Source organism: Medicago truncatula, chromosome 8 (assembly GCF_003473485.1).
Source record: "Medicago truncatula cultivar Jemalong A17 chromosome 8, MtrunA17r5.0-ANR, whole genome shotgun sequence".
NCBI classification, from domain to species: Eukaryota; Viridiplantae; Streptophyta; class Magnoliopsida; order Fabales; family Fabaceae; genus Medicago; species Medicago truncatula.
The window spans coordinates 40212103-40226417 of NC_053049.1; the positions used below are offsets into that span (position 1 = coordinate 40212103).

The 14315-nt window shown below is 33.5% G+C and overlaps 3 protein-coding genes across 4 annotated transcripts; 2 read left to right on the top strand and 1 right to left on the bottom strand.

Annotated features, from left to right (window-relative positions):
- Positions 1-607: 607 nt before the first annotated feature.
- LOC25501802 (glutathione transferase GST 23) lies at positions 608-1960 on the top strand. The gene is made up of 2 exons (XM_013591204.3): positions 608-986; positions 1397-1960. Exons 1-2 carry the CDS (start codon positions 672-674, stop codon positions 1754-1756), a joined length of 675 nt encoding a protein of 224 aa, XP_013446658.1. The 5' UTR covers positions 608-671; the 3' UTR covers positions 1757-1960.
- A 157-nt stretch (positions 1961-2117) lies between these two features.
- LOC11415903 (ER lumen protein-retaining receptor A) lies at positions 2118-6803 on the bottom strand. Its single transcript, XM_003629789.4, has 6 exons — positions 6530-6803; positions 6178-6443; positions 3233-3348; positions 2784-2857; positions 2632-2695; positions 2118-2548 (listed from the first exon to the last, which is right to left on the bottom strand). Exons 1-6 carry the CDS (start codon positions 6618-6620, stop codon positions 2512-2514), a joined length of 648 nt encoding a protein of 215 aa, XP_003629837.1. The 5' UTR covers positions 6621-6803; the 3' UTR covers positions 2118-2511.
- Positions 6804-9575: 2772 nt separating this feature from the next.
- On the top strand, positions 9576-14106 carry LOC11413815 (39S ribosomal protein L46, mitochondrial). Of its 2 annotated transcripts, none has more exons than XM_003629790.4 (7): positions 9576-9734; positions 9853-10002; positions 11008-11073; positions 11247-11321; positions 12014-12143; positions 12414-12539; positions 12778-13263. In XM_003629790.4, exons 2-7 carry the CDS (start codon positions 9854-9856, stop codon positions 12919-12921), a joined length of 690 nt encoding a protein of 229 aa, XP_003629838.2. In that variant the 5' UTR covers positions 9576-9734; position 9853; the 3' UTR covers positions 12922-13263. The 2 variants fall into 2 exon arrangements, with proteins under 2 accessions (XP_003629838.2, XP_024629037.1); XM_024773269.2 differs by lacking the exon at positions 12778-13263 and adding an exon at positions 13761-14106 and having other exon boundaries at positions 9592-9734.
- The last annotated feature ends 209 nt before the right edge of the window (positions 14107-14315 follow it).

Genomic DNA, 14315 nt, shown 5'->3' on the forward strand with positions numbered 1-14315 from the left:
ACTGCACCATGGAAGCCACGTAAGAGACGTACCACCTGAAAACGAAAATTTGTAGGTTAAGAACCAAGCGGTGGTGATGACTAAGGTGTGAAAGTGTGTTTAAAATTTGAAACAATTTATGTCTTACATTTTATGATTTTGTAAGAGTTGAGTTAGATTCAATCTTAAGTTATCATGTCAACACTATTGGACTATTCAAATCACATTTGAAATGTCTAATTTTAAGCGCGAGAAGATGTGTTTTGAACTCTTACGATTAATCATAAATCTTTAAAAATTGTTTATAAATAAATACAATTTTATTGTCGATTTTATAAGAGTTGAGTTACGCCAAACTTAAGTTACAAGTCTGCCACAATTCACCGGTCTTCATTTCTCTCTGTAATAGGAAAAGTCTACCGCAATCCCGATCAAAATGTGCCAAGTGATTAGCTCATAGTTATCATACGAAATACAGTCAAATTTGACGTCTCTAGAGTCTAAAAGATCACTTTTGACAACAAAAAAAAAAACATATACAGATAATTTAGAAAGTGACATTGATAGTTTGCATACATTGTATGACTAGAAATAATCGCACATAAGCACTTTAATAAGAGAGGTGCACATTATATTATATATAGAGCGAGAGAAGAGACAGAGGAAACAAACTTGTACAACAATATAATATCATGGGAAGCCAAGATGTGAAGTTGGTAGGCTTTTGGGTGAGTCCATTTGTTAAGAGGGTTGAGTGGGCCTTGAAGCTCAAGGGTGTAAATTATGAGTATGTAGAAGAAGATATCTTCAACAAAACTCCTCTCCTTTTGGAATTGAACCCGGTTCACAAGAAGGTTCCGGTTCTTGTTCATGCTCAGAAACCAATTGCAGAGTCATTCATTATCCTTGAGTACATTGATGAAACATGGAAGCAATCTCCACTTTTGCCTCAACATCCATATGAAAGAGCTCTTGCTCGTTTTTGGGCTGATTTTGCTGAACAAAAGGTAACTTATATACTAAATCCTTTTCTTTATCCTATTTAATTTATTTTGAGTTTTTGGTTTAAAAAAACTAAGTAGGAATCAACTTATTGGCATCTTTTTTACCATTTATTTTCATTTAAAATTTCATCAAGGATGTGATAGTATCGCACTCAATATCTCTTTTGAGTTGTTTTATATTAAGCTTTTAGATAGAGAAATGAATAGTTTTGCGACATACACAAGATTTATTTTCATCATTAGGTCATTAAATTCCATTATATCGTAACTAATCCAATGATGAGAGTTATTGATTCAATGGTAAAAACAAACTTGTGCACAATACATTACAGAAAAGAGTAATATTATTTTTAATAGAAGTAAGTATATTCAATAACTTACTTTTCAATGCATGCGTTGTGCATATGTCATAGCTTTTGAATGCAGCATGGATAGCAATGTGTAACAGTGGAGAAGAACAGGAAAAGGCTTTGAAGGTAGCTAGAGAAGCAATAGAGAAGATAGAAGAGGAGATAAAGGGGAAGAAATTCTTTGGAGGGGACAATATTGGGTACCTTGATCTTGCTCTTGGATGGATTTCTTACTGGCTTCCTGTGTTTGAGGAAGTTGGGTCTATGCAGATAATAGACCCATTGAAATGTTCAGCCATCACTGCATGGATGACCAATTTTCTAAACCAGCCTGTGATCAACGACAGCTTGCCCCCAAGAGACAAGATGCTTGTTTACTTCCAATCTCGCAGAGAGGCATTTCATGGCTTGTTCAAGATTTAGATATCTTTTTCACTATGTGTGTCTTAATGTGATGTGACTGATAATAAGTTCACATATATTGATTAAATAAACCAAAGCTTGTTCAACCTTTTGAAGTAGCGTACGTTTGTATTTGTGATGTACTCTTGTTATTCCACTACGTTTGTATTTGTGATGTACTGTTATTATTCAATTACAACCCTGAAATCACTTCAAGTTGCACAACTAGGTAGTAGGTATTTGCTTCAATTTATAGATGGTATTAAGAAATTGACATTCCCTACACTATATCAAGTTCTGTTGTTAGTTTTTAGTGCACGTGTGTGTGGTAAATCGAAATTAATTCTTACTTATAAAAAAAAAAAAAAAGCACTCATATTAGTTCTGAGTGACAATGTTCCAATGCCGAATTTTATATATTGGAAAACTCTGACTAGGTAGTAGGTAGTACAACAGTGTAATCATACTTAAGCCATGATCATTTCAATCATAACCAAAATCAGCTACCATAAACTTCAAACTATACAATTCCATGGAATGGAGACCTGAATCTAGAAATAAAACGTATCATCTCACCACATGTAACATTTTCATTTTTAACCTGATATTTCATTGCTATGAGGTGGTTATGTTCAACAGAAGTTAAAACCCATTTACCCCTTACCTAGAAAACCCACATCTACCCCACTAACGAATAGGGGCAGATATTACGCTCTTAAATTCCAACAGGGACTCGCCTAACAAGGAGCTAAATTTCTAAACAATCTTGAGATAATTCAAGCAGGCAGCTTTAGTTTTGAATTGTTCTTCCAACTGCAAAACAAAATTCCTGATGTTACCTATTTGTTGTATCGGTATAATAAAAACATGAACTTCCACAAATAAATATTGTTTACCTGATGAAGTAATAGTAGAAGAAATCAGCATACAGAGCTGTCTGAACAACACCTGAGACACAGGCTGCAAAAACAAGAAGCCAATCAGAATATCTCAAGAGTAGGCATATAGTTTAAATAGCAATTCATATTTTGATTTTAAGCATATTTACCTATCCATCGAGTGAAACGTGGCTCAGTCAGATAGCGGTATATCCAATTGAGAATGTATAATCCACGATAAGCACTGCAATTTAAAAATAAATTGTATGATATTTACTTATCATAATAAACAGATTTTGAACAAGATCAGATTGTCTAGTAATATTTAAAAGTTCTACAGCAAACTGCTCATGAAACTAAGCAGTCGTGAAGACTAGAGACAAGTTGTTAGACAACACGTCAGCAGAAAAATGCCAATTCAGCCAAATAAACAACATTTTCAAATAAGGTATCATCAAATTATGACAACCATTACATATATCAATTATCAAGTAGAGGAAATACATTTCTTATAGGACAATCAGGATGACAAAAGTATCTAGAAAGTTCATAGTATAAAGCAGTCAAAATATAAAGGTGGATCGTAAAAGAGAAGCTAAATAAACAAAAGAGCACATACCCAAGAAAGAATACATATTGCCCAGTCAAATTGTCAACATTTCCACTTCGTTGCAACAAAACCAGCTGGGGCAGTATTGCAACTGCCTCCAAGTATATTGAAAATGCCCAGAAGATCTGAAATTGACATACATAAAACAAAGTATATTGAGCATTTCCACTTCAACGCAGCATTCGTTATTATGTTACATTGTGTAACAGAATTACTATAAAGCTAACATGTAGCACACGTAATAGAATTCAGTACGGACAGGGAATATATTATTGGACAGGAATAAGATTTGAAAACAATTGACAGGTTTTCTATGGCTTTTGTGATGCATAGATAAAAAAAAAAAAAGGAGGAAAATAAATCACAGCTGCAGCAGATTCCATACGGAAGAAGGAAATAGAAATCATATCACCAGGAAATTCATTTTATCCCACACTGTGAGCGGCCAACTTTGTCATTACTAGTAAACCATGAATTGCAGCCAGAAGAAGATGGCATGCATTTTATAAATGTTAAATATTTCAAACTATCAACAAAATATCTCTTTGTCCAAAATGTTTGGCTTAAACACTGCATGATACTTGGCCATCCTTTCAAATTATACTAAAATAAAACCATTTGATTAAAAACTTGTTCTTGTTAACATTTACAAGATTCAACACAAATAATCAAGATGTTCAGAGACACTTGACATTAAGAAACACTCAACATATCTGAAGCTGTTCTTTTCTAGAGTTCTTGGTTTTCTATGAGCAACGTTCAAACATATAAAGAAATGACTTTACAGTGGAAAAAGGGATTAAAGAATGTCACAAGTGATCAGATAAGTTTCGAAATATCGTCAGATTCAACACATTTGATAGAATATTAATGTCTAATGTCTATCAACTTTGCTCAAATACGCAAAATTTGCATGTAATGAAACTTATCCATAGGCTTTTAGATGATTATGCATTTGAAGGAATTAAAGGACAAAAATCAGATCTTAAACCAAATCACAGTGTTCAGTCTCCAACCCATTCCTCTCCAACCATGAAACTGACAAAAAAATGGGTTTTTAGTTCTATAAACCAATTTGGAGATGCTCCAACATTCAAAACAAAAACAAAGATTATTTTTCGAAACATCGCATATTTTATTGCAATTTCAAAAGGGATGAAATTTGTCAAGATTTACTTATATTTGCATTTGATCTCAAAGAGAAAAATGTAATTGCATAGCAAAGCATTCCAAAATAGGAAAGCTGAACAAATAAAACTCATGCATTACCAAGGTAGTAAAATCGTAAAACATGAACTCATAACATGAATTGTAAGATTCTACACAATTCATCAAACTCATAATATGCATAAAAATCAACACTCGTGCATAAATTAACATTAGTAAGTGAAAGTAAGTCTTCAGATTCAAATACTTAATTAGACTTAAAGTCATAACTATAAGGTGGTAAATAAGTTCTCAAATAACCAATGACTCATAATTTCACAAGTCATGAACAAATCAACTTAATTTAGGCTTGCTTAAATAACCAATAACAGCAACAGAGTTAGACATTCTAATGAATCGAATTAAGAACAGAACTTAGCAGCAAAAACAATCAACAGCAGAAGAGGATTTTGGTTGTAAAAACAGGGTACAAGAGAGGATGTGTTCTGGTTGCAAAAACAGCGCGTAGAAGCAGAAGATGTTGGTCGCAAAAACAAAGCACATGAACAAAAAAATAGAGCACAAGAGAGGGTGAGTTATGCTCACAAAAACAAAGCATTACAGATTCAGTTTTGAGATGAAGGGAATTGGTTTTTAGCAAGGGAAACGACACAACGGGTACGAATAAATAAAACAGAAACTAGTCTTATTGCCAAACCAGGTCAGAGTTCAGCCACAAAGGCTTTAAAAAAATTCAAACAGGTCGGGATCTGACCCAGTTACTGAAATCGGAAAGAACATGGATTGCACAACTTTATGTTTTTCAGCAGCGATTTCACGGGATCTTACCCAATCATGATTCTGTGTAAACATGAAATCACCAAGCACTCCAGAAATCGTAGACTTGTACGATTTTTCGTTTTAAATCGAGATTTCAACAACTATGTGCATTAAATAGTTAGAAAAAGGGCAAAAAGCAATAAATGTTGGGTTGCGTTTGATTTTCAGTTGATTTGTTTTTATAGATAATTAAAAAAAATACCATGTTTTTTTTAATAATTATCGATGAAACATAGACAAAAAATGAAATAAACTGATTGTTTTTTCCTGTTTTTTCATTTTCAGCTAATCCTTTTCATTTTATAGCCTTATTTTACTCATACTGTAATGTTGGTTGATGCAAATATAACCCTAGCCACCATTGTTGGTTACCCCTACTTCTCTATGTTTGCAATGCAGGTTTAACAAAAGAATCATCCCTCGAAACAAAATGCTCAAGAGATCATATCATCATATAAGAACTCCAAAGTCCAAACAATGAAAACATCAGGACAAAAAATCCATAACCCTGTTCCCTAGGTTAAGCCTCACTCAAAATTTTACAAGCATATGTTTCTTGCTTATCTAAAGTTTGTCATCATGACCAGCCAAAACAATCATCTAGAAATGTATCCATATATAATAGCAAATACAACACCTCCTCGAATGGCTTTCGCAAATGCAAATGAGACGGAAACATAAAAATGGTATGAAAGTAAACAATCGGAGAAATGCTCAACAATTAAAAACCCGAAAATGTAGCACCAGCACTTCTGATGGAAGTGTGTCAGTGTCATATACATCATACATGCATTAGTATCTGACACTGACATGTGAGAAAATTCAATTAATCGAATTTTTACCAGTGTCAAACTGTCAGTGTCAGTGTAAAATAAACAAATAAAACACAATTAAATCACGCAACTCAAACATTAACATTGCAAAATACTTAAAAAAGAGAAACATAAGATTCATAGATAGAAAGGGACCTCAAGGAAGGTGAATTTCTCGTGCAAGAAGAGTGCCAAAAGAAAGCTAGCAGCAACAAGAAGATAATGACGAAAAGTATCAAGGTCTTTATCATAGCTTCTCTTAACCATAGGATGAACACGGATGCACCAAACAATAGCCAACGAACTAGCAATGAAGACTATCTTCATAAACGTATTATAAACGGAAATGAAATCCGTGAACAGATCCAAATAACGTGCTAAGAACACAATCGCGTATAGTTCTTGAGTCTTACGAGAAACACCTGAAATTGAAAAGAAAAAAATCATGATCAATTGTTAGTGAAAGTGATGAATTAGGGATTGTGAAATGTGAAGGGGAAATTGTGACCTGAACATGATTTGGTAGCGTAGATTTTGAGGAGGAGAACGAGAATGCTGAGGAGATGAGTCATGTCACCGGCGAGTCTGAAGATGTTCATGGTTGCGTTGATCAATGGTGGAACAAGGTTTTCCTGGAGAGAGAGAGAGACGAAGAAGGAAAAGGAATTGAAAAACGCACGAAACGCTAATTACAGGAATTGAAAATTTTCTTGTGATGCCGAAGAAGTTTTTAATTTTTTTTCCTTTCCGTTTTGTAATTTTTTTTTTTTTTAAGTTTTGGTAAAGTGTGGTAATGCATGTCAATGTGTCATCATATGAGTAGTGTGAAACTGTAAGCAAAGGAAGGAGTTGCTGAGGTGGCACTATGCATCCCTCCACCGCTTCCTCCTTCCTTCAAAAGGGAAAAATATATTGACATGTATCTTTCAAATAAAAATTCTTTATTAAAAATTTGTTGACATAAGTCTAAAAATGTTTTTTATTTTTTTATTTTTATCTATCTATCTATACCAAGGTAATTAAAACCGGACCGGACTGATCGGTTCAATTGGGAACTAGACCAACATCCGGTCCGATCAAGGCCAAAAACCGCTCATCTAGAAAACCGGAAAACAAACCAGTGAAGCGGTCGGAAATCGGGAAAATCAGAGAGAACCGACGGTTTAGGCGGTTTCCAAGTTTGGATCGCGTTTTCCCTTTTTTCCTCTTCTATATGCGTTGATACATGCTTAGGTGGAATGAAATGAAGCTGAAAAAGAAGAAACCAACATAGACTCAAAAACCAGCACAAAGAAGAAAGAAGGAACGCATGAAAGAAAGGCATTAGTGAATGAAGATGCTGGCGGCTGCTTCTTTTTCACTTGGGAATTTTAGGGTTATGATATATATATATATATATATATATATATATATATATATATATATATATATATATATATATATATATAGCATATCAATTGAGAGGACATCTTAAAATGAGAGGATGACATATCAACCATTGGATAAAAATACACGGATCAGATTAAAAGACACTCACGTGCTCCACTTTTCAACTACCACACGTATAATTCCAAACAAAAAAACCACAAACCTCTCACCTTCTCTCTCCCATCCTGCTTCCTCTCAAACCTCTCGGACCTTGTTCCTCACATCTATCTATATTACCTACCATGGCCCTCTCCTCCTTTATTCCTCTTTCAACATGTATTGGTTTCTCTTACCCAAAAATTAATTTTACCTTCTTTGACCAAATTACATGCGTGCCTTTTGTCCCTGGCTCCCTGCATCTTCTTCACTCTCGCTTTTTTTGTTAATTTGCAGATTTTTCAAAAAGAATTGATATGTAATGAAGCTTGAGGTGTTAAAACCATAAGTTTGTTGAATCAATTTTGTATTAAAAAAACAGAAATTGATTGAATTCACTGCAGTGCACAAGATAGGATGTGTCCTGGTTGCAAAAACAGCGCATAGAAGCAGAAGATTTTAGTCGCAAAAGCAGAGCACATGAAGGTTGGGTTTTGGACACAAAAATAGAGCACAAGAGTGGGTGAGTTATGCTCACAAAAACAAAGCATCAGATTCAGTTTTGAGATGAAGGGAATATGGTTTAGTAAGGGAAACGACACAACGGGTACGAATAAATAAAACAGAAACTGGTCTTATTGCCAAACCAGGTCAGATTTCAGCCACATAGGCTTTAAAAAAAAAATCAAACAGGTCGGGATCTGACCCAGTTACTGAAATCGGAAAGAACATGGATTGCACAACTTTATGTTTTTCCGCAGCGATTTCACGCGATCTTACCCAATCATGATTCTGTGTAAACATGAAATCACTAAGCACCCCATAAGTCGTAGGCTTGTACAATTTTTCGTTTTAAATCGAGATTTCGATAACCATGTATATTACATAGTTAGGAAAAAAACAATAAATGTTGGGTTGTGTTTGATTTTCAATTGATTTGTTTTTATTGATAATTAAAAAAAAACACCATGTTTCTTTTAATAATTATTGATGAAACATCAACAAAAAAGAATGAAATAAACTGGTTTTTTTTTTCTTCTTCATGTTTTTCATTTTGGACATATTGCTATCCACACCATTGTTTTAGGCCTACACCATTTCACTAGATAGAATTGGGCCGAACCCAGTTTCCCATACGAAATGAGAAGAATCGAGTTTTAGTTTTTTCCTCAACCTTATGTATTTATATATTCAAACAGAATCACGAAAGGGGTAGATCCAAAAATGAGTCATCTCTTTTGAAATAATTTTCCGACCAACCCGTTCTTGTTCCTTCAATCGAATATCCTCCACAACATACACGAAAGAATCACACACCAAAATGGACATCCAAATTATTTTCAGTTTTCTTTCGATAAATGGTTTGTTGTGTCTTCTATTTTGATTCTCTTAACTCTTCTCGTATATTTTCTACGTTATTCCTTATTATGTCACGTAATGCTATGATTTCAGTTTTTTCCCGTTTTTAGTTTTCAGAAACTTTTGGAACAAACTTTTTGAACTACATTGTGAATTATTCAAAAGCATTTTATTGTGTTCCCTTTCTCATACACTTGATTTGGGATATATTACTAGATGATTGATTATGTCATTGCAATGTTAATTAGGATTAGAAATAAATAAGATATGAATATGAGCAGTGACATGAAGTGAAGAGTGCGAGGATAATAATACCTTTTCTTTTGAGGACGAAATAGAAGCACTAGAATCGGAAGACAAAATCGAGAATAGTAGTACCTCTTCTTTTTTAAGCAAATTACTAATATAAATTTGAGGGATGCAATACAATAACAAAATCTCCTTAAAAAAAAAATACAATTACAGAATCAATATTTTTTGGCAAAACATGTTTTTGAGATTACAACTTACTCATGTTTTATAAGTTTAATTGCTCCCTCATCCACCACTTATAACTCATGTTTTATTCGCTAGTGGGTTATATATAGTTTTTATTTTTTTAGGTTTAAACGCTCTTTTGGTCCATTAACTATTTAATTGGTATCGCTTTGATCCTTTAACTAAAAACAGATTGTTTGAGGATTTTAAGTTTTTTTTACGTGTCATCTTGTCTTTAACACAGAGGCAACCATTTTCCGTTGGGCTGCATTATCTCCTTCCCTTCACTCTAGTCAGTCTACACCACTATCTACCTCATTTCTGCACATTTTCGGCGACACACACTCTTCCAGGTATATTTTCTTAACACTAAACAAACCTCATGAGAATAGGAACAAAATCACGGAAATTAATAAACAATGTTTGAATCCTCTTTGTGTTTGTGTGTGTGATGTTTTTGAATTCGTTCAGGATGAAGATGATGTCATTGGTTCGGCCACTCTTGATGAGGCGAGGATTCAGTACGAGCTCTGAGAAAATGGTTGCCTCTGTGCTGTTTGAGAGATTGCCTGTGGTTATTCCCAAAATTGACCCTAATGTTTATGCTTTTCAAGAATTCTCGTATGTTCTTTTTCTACTTTCGTTTTCATTTTTATTATTAATTTTACTATGCTCTGCTTGGATTTTAATTAGTTAATAAAAGCATCAAACGTAAAATGGAGATGAGGCTCGGGTGTTTTATGTGATTTAAAAGTACCACTTAACTTGAAGGGGGAATTCTATCGGACAGTTGTAAGATTGGCGATTTTTGCATGGAACAGAGTGTTGGGCGGTGAAGAACCAACACGAGAATAAAATCAACGTAGCAGAGATGAGGATGTTGTGTTGGTCGTGTGGTAAGACTAGATGAGATAGGATTAGAAAGGAAAAGATTAGAGAGTCGAGGTAGCACCTATAGCAGAATAGATGGTGGAAAATAGACTTAGGTGGTTTGGGCATTTAGAGAAAAGACCTATAGATTCTGTAGTATGGAGAGTAGATCAAATGGAGGATAGTCAGATCGCTAGAGGTAGAGGGCATTTAGGAAAGACTTGGGAGATTAATGAATTCGACCAAAATATGGTTTATGATAGAACATTATGACGTCATCTGATCCATGTAGCCGACCCCACCTAGTCGGAAAAGGCTTGGTTGTTGTTGCTAATACAATTTCAGGATATTTTTGCCAATTTGTAAAATACAAATACTATTTTTTGACCAATACTCACAATTTTGAGGACCAGTTTGTCTATTCAGTGAATTTTGGTTTGTCCACATTTTAAAAAAAAAGGGTAATATTATATATATGATGTGAAATATTAACGCTTTCTTTCTCTTTTCTAAGATGGAAAAAATTGAGTTTGTCAAAAGAAAAAGATGGAAAAAATGAGGTTAATGTCTGAAACACAAGGGTTTGCTGTTAATATTACATAGTTGGTAATTGTGCTATGGTTTGTTTAGTAAACTTGAAGCTGCTTTAGCAAACGTTCTTATTTTCTTCTCTTCAGTTGTTTGTTGTACAGTACTTACTGATATTGTGGCTGTTCTTGGTTTATAACTAAATTTTTATGGGGTATAAATGGCTAGGTTTCGATGGCGGCAACAATATCAACGCAGATATCCTGATGAATTTCTAGACAGATCCGATGCAAGGTATGGGTACTTAAGTAAGAGTGGGTCTATATTATTTTTTTTTTTGTTATTTAGAATTGATTCATCTAAAAGAGAGATATCTTGAGATGATCTGTTTAAGTTATGACAGAAATGGCAAAATACCGATAGATCCTTCTTTTCATCTACTATCATGAAAATTGTTTACTTTCCAGAGGGAAAGGTGATTATCAGATTGACTATGTGCCAGCACCGCGAATCACCGAAGCAGACAAACAAAATGATCGAAGGTATGCACCAATTTAGCAGACTGATCATTTGTAATTTACTATAATAAAATGTTTCATTTCAATTTCTGGAATATATGAAGCAAAATATTAAGTAGAATAAATGATAGATATAACAACTGTTTTTAATAACAAATGTTTATGATTTTCTCCAATGATTTATTAACTTGGTTCTTATATTGTCCTTGTCTTCCTTTGGAGCGAGCAAATGTCGTTTTTCTTTTTTTTTTTTTTTTGAAGGAAGGAATATGTCCTTTTTCTTCGGTGTGGTATTTACTACAAATGTTCTTAAGCAAGGAATATTTAGTTTGTTTTTTTCGCACTTACCTTTATTGTTTTTTGATCGTGTTTTAGCTTTGAAATATTGGTGATTAAATAATGTTGATGCAAGATTGTCATCAGATATTTAAGGTGTATTGTTACCTGCTAGTGCATGTTCAGTCTTTAATTAGTAATGCTATGCTGTTATTGTTAGGTCTAACTGAGAAATATATCAATGTGAGTGCAGGATAGGCCAATCCTCTCCTGTCTCTTAGATAATAATAGAGTCAAAGCTAATATTATTTTGAATGAGAGACATGAAAACCTAATTAGGCCATTTGCTTTACCATTGCTAAATTTTTTTAAAGAACTGAAGTTGTCTTCAGAGATAATTGCTGCGTGGTTGAATAGTCTCTTATTACTTGCCTCTTTAGGTCACTACAAAGGGCTCTTGATAGAAGACTTTACCTTCTTCTCTTTGGTGATGCTTATGGGGCTCCAAGTGGAAAGCCTGTGTGGCATTTTCCAGAAAAAGTATATGAATCAGAGGATACCATGCGTAAGGTGAACATTCTTATGTGGTTTTCCCCTTCTTATTTCCTATATCTTCCAGTGTTGTTAAATAGCAGCCTTAGCGATGATATATCTATAGCACTTTAGCATAGCAGAATTTGAATCAATTGATATTGTTTTGTGCTATATTTAGTACAAAATGTTGTCAAATAGTTGCTATAGTGGTGCGGAGTTTGAAAAAACCACTATTTTCTGTAATCTGCAATTGACAACACTGATATCTTGTTTTCACTCGTACCTTTTTTATAAAAAAAATTGCAGTGTGCAGAATCTGCCTTGAAATCAGTCTTGGGAGATCTTTCAAATACATATTTTGTCGGAAATGCTCCGATGGCCCATATTGTTGTTCAGCCTAAAGAAGAGCAGACAGGATCAACATCTTTTAAGGTATGTTTGTAGGAAATTTTGCGTAACTTCAATCTACTATTGGAAGGTTGACATCTTTCAATATGTTATTTCTATCGGTATGTGTTGGCATTTTCTGAAAATGACTTTGTAGGCCTTTGCAATTTGTTTGGTTGTACAACATAATTCCAAAACTAGCCTTTTCAATACTTCTGACTTATTTCTCTGTGGAAATTCATTATACTTGCTCATTCTTTCCTTTACCCAAATCCTCTGTCAGAAATTCTTCTTCAAATCACAAGTAATTGCTAAAAACAAGTTCGACATTGGCAAAGGTGAGGACTTTGTTTGGGTGACTAAGGATGAATTGATGGAGTATTTTCCTGAGCAAGCTGAGTTTTTAAACAAAATGATCATTAGCTGATGACAGTGGAGATGGTTGTTTAATCAAAACTATTACCTGGTTCATTGAATTTTGAAAGAAGATGAATGTAACAGTTTACTTGGTTCATTGAATTTTGAAAGAAGATGAATGTAACAGTTTCTGGGATCAACAAAAGGTGTTTGAATTAAAATTAGATTTAACATCTCAGTCTGAGGCCATTATTTAGAAACTTATTTCTACTTGTCAGCCGGGGTGTCAGCTGTATTTTGGCCGTAGTTTGTGCTGTAATAACAAGTTGCCATGGTGATTATGATGTTGAGAATATGTTGCCCAATTTTGTAGCTGTTGTCCATGGATATATCTTATTAGCTAGCTCACCAACTAGTCTTGTTCTGGTGTCTAAAATAACACTTTCTCCTACTTTTTGATTTAAAATATTTTGAAAGGAAATGGTGATATCGATTGTCAAATTAATTTAGTGTGAACTGTAAAAACTTAATTAAAAATAAAAAAATATCAATAGATTATATTGTTTGTTTGATTTGATTTAATCTAAACTTCACCAATTTTTTTTAATGGAAAATTTAACCAAACTTTTACTCATTATTTTATTGAAATTATTATTACTCGTATTTGCACAAGTAGTAAGTCTCACTAAAAAATAACTGTGTATTAATTAGTTAAGTTTAAAATTAACTTAAGGGCACTTGTTGGATTATATGATTTAGAGGAGATTTCATGATAAGTATTTTTAGTGTTCATTTCGGCCAACTCTCGATTATCTTTCTTTGATTGAATGACTGTATTTCTACGATACTTGTTTTTCCAGTTATAAAGTATGACTAAATGATTCTACTCACATTCGACCTATTGTCCAGGTGGTTTGGCCAGTCCTAGGCCAAGAAATATTGGATGGTGGTGTAGGCGGAGTAACTACAAAGTTCTCCCATACATATCACACTAATGACATAGTTATGGAAGAAGAAGAATTGGTTACCGTAACACTGAATGTTTGTTTGATATCATAGTGAAATTACCAAAATCAAGTTGAACCTCCCAAATATTTCAAAGGTACTTACATTAAAATTGTTTAGCAAAAGCAGCATACATATTTTGCAATTCTATGTTGCAAATCACTTTTCACAATCTAATGCCTCTGATGAATACATGCCTGCAAGACTACAACCCACTTTGTTATAAGATTTGAAGTTATAATAGTCCAAGAATATATATTTTAAGTTATTTTTCCGTTAAAAAATAAGATTGGAAGTTGTTTAATACATTAAAAGCAAACAACAATTTCCAAGGGGGACTTCAGGCTCAAGAAAATCCAATCATTAACATTCTTGAGTTGTCAGGAAAATAAAAAACATTCTTGAGATATATATATATATATATATATGGATCAAGCACTTTGTATAAAATTAATTCAA

Excerpts from the sequence above, each read along its gene's own strand:
- LOC11415903 (XM_003629789.4), bottom strand. The coding sequence starts at position 6,620 with ATGAACATCTTCAGACTCGCCGGTGACATGACTCATCTCCTCAGCATT. Across the intron at positions 3,349-6,177 it reads AGAAATTCACCTTCCTTGAG|ATCTTCTGGGCATTTTCAAT; the intron begins GTCCCTTTCTAT and ends TGTCAATTTCAG. Across the intron at positions 2,696-2,783 it reads ACGTTTCACTCGATGGATAG|CCTGTGTCTCAGGTGTTGTT; the intron begins GTAAATATGCTT and ends TTGTTTTTGCAG.
- LOC11413815 (XM_024773269.2), top strand. The coding sequence starts at position 9,854 with ATGAAGATGATGTCATTGGTTCGGCCACTCTTGATGAGGCGAGGATTC. Across the intron at positions 12,144-12,413 it reads CAGAGGATACCATGCGTAAG|TGTGCAGAATCTGCCTTGAA; the intron begins GTGAACATTCTT and ends AAAAAATTGCAG. Across the intron at positions 12,540-13,760 it reads CAGGATCAACATCTTTTAAG|GTGGTTTGGCCAGTCCTAGG; the intron begins GTATGTTTGTAG and ends CCTATTGTCCAG.
- LOC25501802 (XM_013591204.3), top strand. The coding sequence starts at position 672 with ATGGGAAGCCAAGATGTGAAGTTGGTAGGCTTTTGGGTGAGTCCATTT. Across the intron at positions 987-1,396 it reads CTGATTTTGCTGAACAAAAG|CTTTTGAATGCAGCATGGAT; the intron begins GTAACTTATATA and ends CATATGTCATAG.